The 3930-nt window shown below is 46.9% G+C and overlaps 1 protein-coding gene across 1 annotated transcript; it reads left to right on the top strand.

Moving 5' to 3' along the window:
* Positions 1-1686: 1686 nt before the first annotated feature.
* Positions 1687-2639, top strand: LOC120653815. Its single transcript, XM_039931490.1, has one exon. It carries the CDS (start codon positions 1761-1763, stop codon positions 2286-2288), a length of 528 nt encoding a protein of 175 aa, XP_039787424.1. The 5' UTR covers positions 1687-1760; the 3' UTR covers positions 2289-2639.
* The last annotated feature ends 1291 nt before the right edge of the window (positions 2640-3930 follow it).

Below are 3930 nucleotides of genomic sequence, written 5' to 3'. Positions count from 1 at the left end.
TCGGACTCGGTCTGGCGCAGACCGAGCCGAGGGCCTCATTTTCCACCGCCGTGGAACCAGGAAGCCGTCAACAACTCATCAGTACATCTCGGTACAACTATCACACACAATTTCTGAGAAAAAAAATCTCACATGCATGGAGTAATAAATGAAGTTTATTTGTAAAATCTTTTTACGGATGAGTGTAATTTTTCACGACGAATCTAATGACAGTAATTAATCAACGATTGGCTACAGTGATGCTACAGTAACCATCCTCCAAACGCGCGGTCAAAGGCCTCATTAGGTTCGTCTCGCGAAGTAGCGCAGGGTTGTGGAGTTAGTTTTATAAATTGCTTTTATTTAGTACCCCTAATTATTGGTTAAAATTTTTGTGCTACTTCAAACCAAACGGAGCCAAGTGGTTCCACTGACCTGGTTCAGAAGGATTTCACAGAAAACATCAGAGCCCCCTCTTGGGCCTTCACTCACGTGAGCACGACCGGACTCATTCCTGCCGTCTTCGCGGCTGCTTCGCGACCTCCTCCGCTGTCAGCCTGTGCGGCCGTGCCTGACGGAGATGGGATCTCTGTGTGTTTGCACTGACGTTAGATGCGTGGCCGCTTGTGCTCTGTATACAACGACTGGTTTCTTACCGCCAAAGAGCGAGATAAAAAGTGTAGGTTAGAGGTTTTTCAAAAAAGATGAATGTTAAAAGAGAGAATGTATAGCTTACTTTAAAAGGGGCAAAAATGGCCATTAACATATATATCTTTGTTGATTACCCTCGCTTTCTTTGTTTAGCGATCCAGCAAGAGAGCTCCCAGCTACTATATATATACATAAACAAATTAGGAGAAAATAGAAAAAATAGGGTTGGCCACCATCATTTTTGTCCATTTCTTCGAAAGGAGTGTGTGTCCCATCAGCAAAGCTCTGTCTCCGTCACCTCATCAACAGTCCCCGGCTAGGCTTCCTGCCGGCAGGCGCACCAACACCTGTTTAGATCCCAATTATAAGGGGGTGTTTAGTTAGTGAAAATTTTTGGATCAAAGGTCACATCGATTGTTTGACCAGATGTCGGGAGGGTTTTTCGGGCACTAATTAAAAAGACTAATTTCAGAACTCACTTGGAAACCACGAGACGAATCTTTTGAGGCCTTTGACCGCGTCATTAGCACATGTGGGTTACTGTAGCACTTATGGCTAATTATGTAATAATTAGGTTTAAAAGATTCGTCTCGTCATGTACATCCAAACTGTGTAATTAGTTTTGTTATTTAATTATATTTAGTGTTTCATACATGTGTTTAAAGAGGAGGTGAAATTTTTTGGGAACTAAACAGCCCCTAAATCCCGTAAACATTAAAAAACGTCACATCGAATATTTAGACACATATATAGAGTACTAAATGGAATTTTTTTATAAATTTTTTTATTTGAATAGGCTGTAAATCACGAGACGAATTTAATGACCTACTTGCTCATCAGACGCCGTGCGTGCCAAGTACTCCGCCGCTCCGTGGTCCGTACCGCACGCGACGCGCACACGCCGCCAACCCGGACCCAGCCAGGCTCCGCTGCCTACGCATGGCCAGCCAGGCAAAAGTCCAACCGCTTCGCAGCTCCCCCTCCCACCATCCGCGAAGCTCCCCCCGTCCCGCCCGCTCCGTATTTATACGCGCACAACACCCACACACGATGGCTGCTTGCTTTCTTCTTCTTAAACGAGACAGGTGATCGTTCGGCGGGTTGCCCGGCGGTTTGATTTCTTGATCGGCATGGCGATGGGCAAGGCGAGGTCGGGCAAGGCGGAGGGGGCGCGGTGCCGGCAGCAGGGGGCGGGCGTCTGCGCGTCCTGCCTGCGGGACCGCCTCGCCCACCTGTCCCTCTCGGCGTCGCTGCCCTCCGTCGTGCGCGGCGACGCGGAGGACGATGGGTTCTACGAGGAAGGGGCGTCGTCCTGCTCGGAGGCGTCCACGGCCTACTCCTCCGAGGGCTCCAGCGCCGCGTCGTCCGGGCGCGCCAGCCCGGCGGCCGAGCCGGCGTTCCACGACGAGATGAGGCGCGCGCCGCGGGTGTCGCTGCTCATGCGCCACGAGCGCGTCGTCGGGGACGCCGACGCCGTCGCCGCGTTCCTGCAGGCGAGGAGGGAGCAGAGGAGGAGGACGGCCACCAGCTTCTGGGCCAAGCTGCTGCACGCCACGCGGGGCGGAGGAGGAGGGAAGAAGGAGGCGGCGTGCTCGCTGGCGGCGCGCGCCGAGACGCTCCAGGAGAGGGGCGCCACGGCTAAGTGGGTCCTCTTCTGATCGGGCCCGTCTGATCTGGCCATGCATGCATTAATTCCGGTGCTCTTTAGTTCGTCGATGAATGCTTCTAGTGGCTTGGTGGACATTTTTTTTTCCTATTCTTTGGGTGCATTTTGTTGATGGTTTTCGCCTGGGTGTCGAAGGGGCATGCAGCTTAGCCTAGCCATGATGATCCATGATTCCATGCTTTGTACAGATCTAAAGCACACAACCTGTACGTGATCCGTTGATCGATATTCTTTGATTGGTTTTAACTTTCAGCCATCTCAGTTTTTTGTTGTTGTTAATCTAACTATATATACGGATCGAGTATATGCAACTGAACGGCAGCACCTGTGTGGCATATTGGCATTCATAATTCCCTCTGTGTTGACTTGAGTTGTTCAACCTGAGTCACTGACTTTTGCTTGGATTCAAACTTCAAGAGCTGAACAAGGCATCCTTCAGCACGCTAAGACTACGACCCATTCTTCCAGTTATACTACTAACTTGGAATACAAATTTAGGCATCATTTAGGGCGCAGAATTTCGCATATAGATTTTCGACAAATTAAGGTTTGGGGAAAAAAAATCAAGGTATTTAGAACGGTTTTTGACAGGTAACAGGGAAATGTTCATTCTATCACCATTTCTTTTTTAATACACGATTAATTTGCGCTGATTATTTATAAGGCGAGTCTTCTCCATGTGATATCATCCCACACTCTAAAATTATCAAGTTATATTTACCAATATGCCCGCAGTGATTCTTATTCGTGCAATCGTGAGGTGCCCTCTGATTGTATCTACCATTCTGCCCCTAGCGTACCATGTGAGCTGTTTTTTTATTACAAAGTACAACTCATACTCACAACGTACGCACACTCACGCCTCTACGACGTACATATGCAAACCCTATTTCTATAAACATCTTCAAAGACTGGACCGGCAAATTCTCGAGATTGGCGAAGTCACCACAAGCGTCTCATTGTCGACGGAAACGTTGCCTACCACTGAAAGCACGACGACATTGAATTCTAGAATATTCACTACCGCTGGAAGTCGAACTCTGGACTGGAGATGCTAACGAGGCTCTTGTAAACACTAGGCTACATACCCTTTCAACAAAATGTGAGCTGTTGTAGTTCGAAGCTGAGCTCTATGTATTACTAGGTAAGGATGCAAGTGTGTTTTTAGATCAACTAATTAATTACAATAGCTGACACTTTAGTTAATTTCTTCTTCCAAATTATTTATGCAGAATGTTATCTTAGTTCATTTTATCAACTTTTTGGGTGATCCAAAATATATATTACTTGCATCCATAGCAAGGGCAAAGAAGCAAATTTGTTTGTTCAGCGAGTAATAGCTTTTAGCAGTGTCCTTTTCTTTTGGGTTGCTTCCTTTCGGTAATAGGAAGTTAAGCACTCAAATCAGCGCACATTCTAATACTCCCACTGGGGTTCTTTTCACCTTTCCCTCACGGTCCCACGTTGTAAAGCTTATTCTTTTACGGAGTACCAATTAATACAAAGATGTGAAGCTTTTTCTTCTACGGAGTACCTATTAACACAAAGATATGCAGCGTATCCAATAAAAAAAGAACCAGTTAGTAATGTTCAGTAGAAATGGGCGGTTTTTTCAGTCAACCAGCAGACAGAAA

This window comes from Panicum virgatum, chromosome 1N, assembly GCF_016808335.1.
Source record: "Panicum virgatum strain AP13 chromosome 1N, P.virgatum_v5, whole genome shotgun sequence".
Lineage (NCBI taxonomy): Eukaryota > Viridiplantae > Streptophyta > Magnoliopsida > Poales > Poaceae > Panicum > Panicum virgatum.
The sequence above is the reverse complement of the archived record's forward strand: the minus strand, read 5'-3'. Positions and strand labels throughout refer to the sequence as shown.

Bases quoted from the DNA above. Each gene is read 5' to 3' on its own strand.
- LOC120653815 (XM_039931490.1), top strand. From the start codon at position 1,761: ATGGCGATGGGCAAGGCGAGGTCGGGCAAGGCGGAGGGGGCGCGGTGC.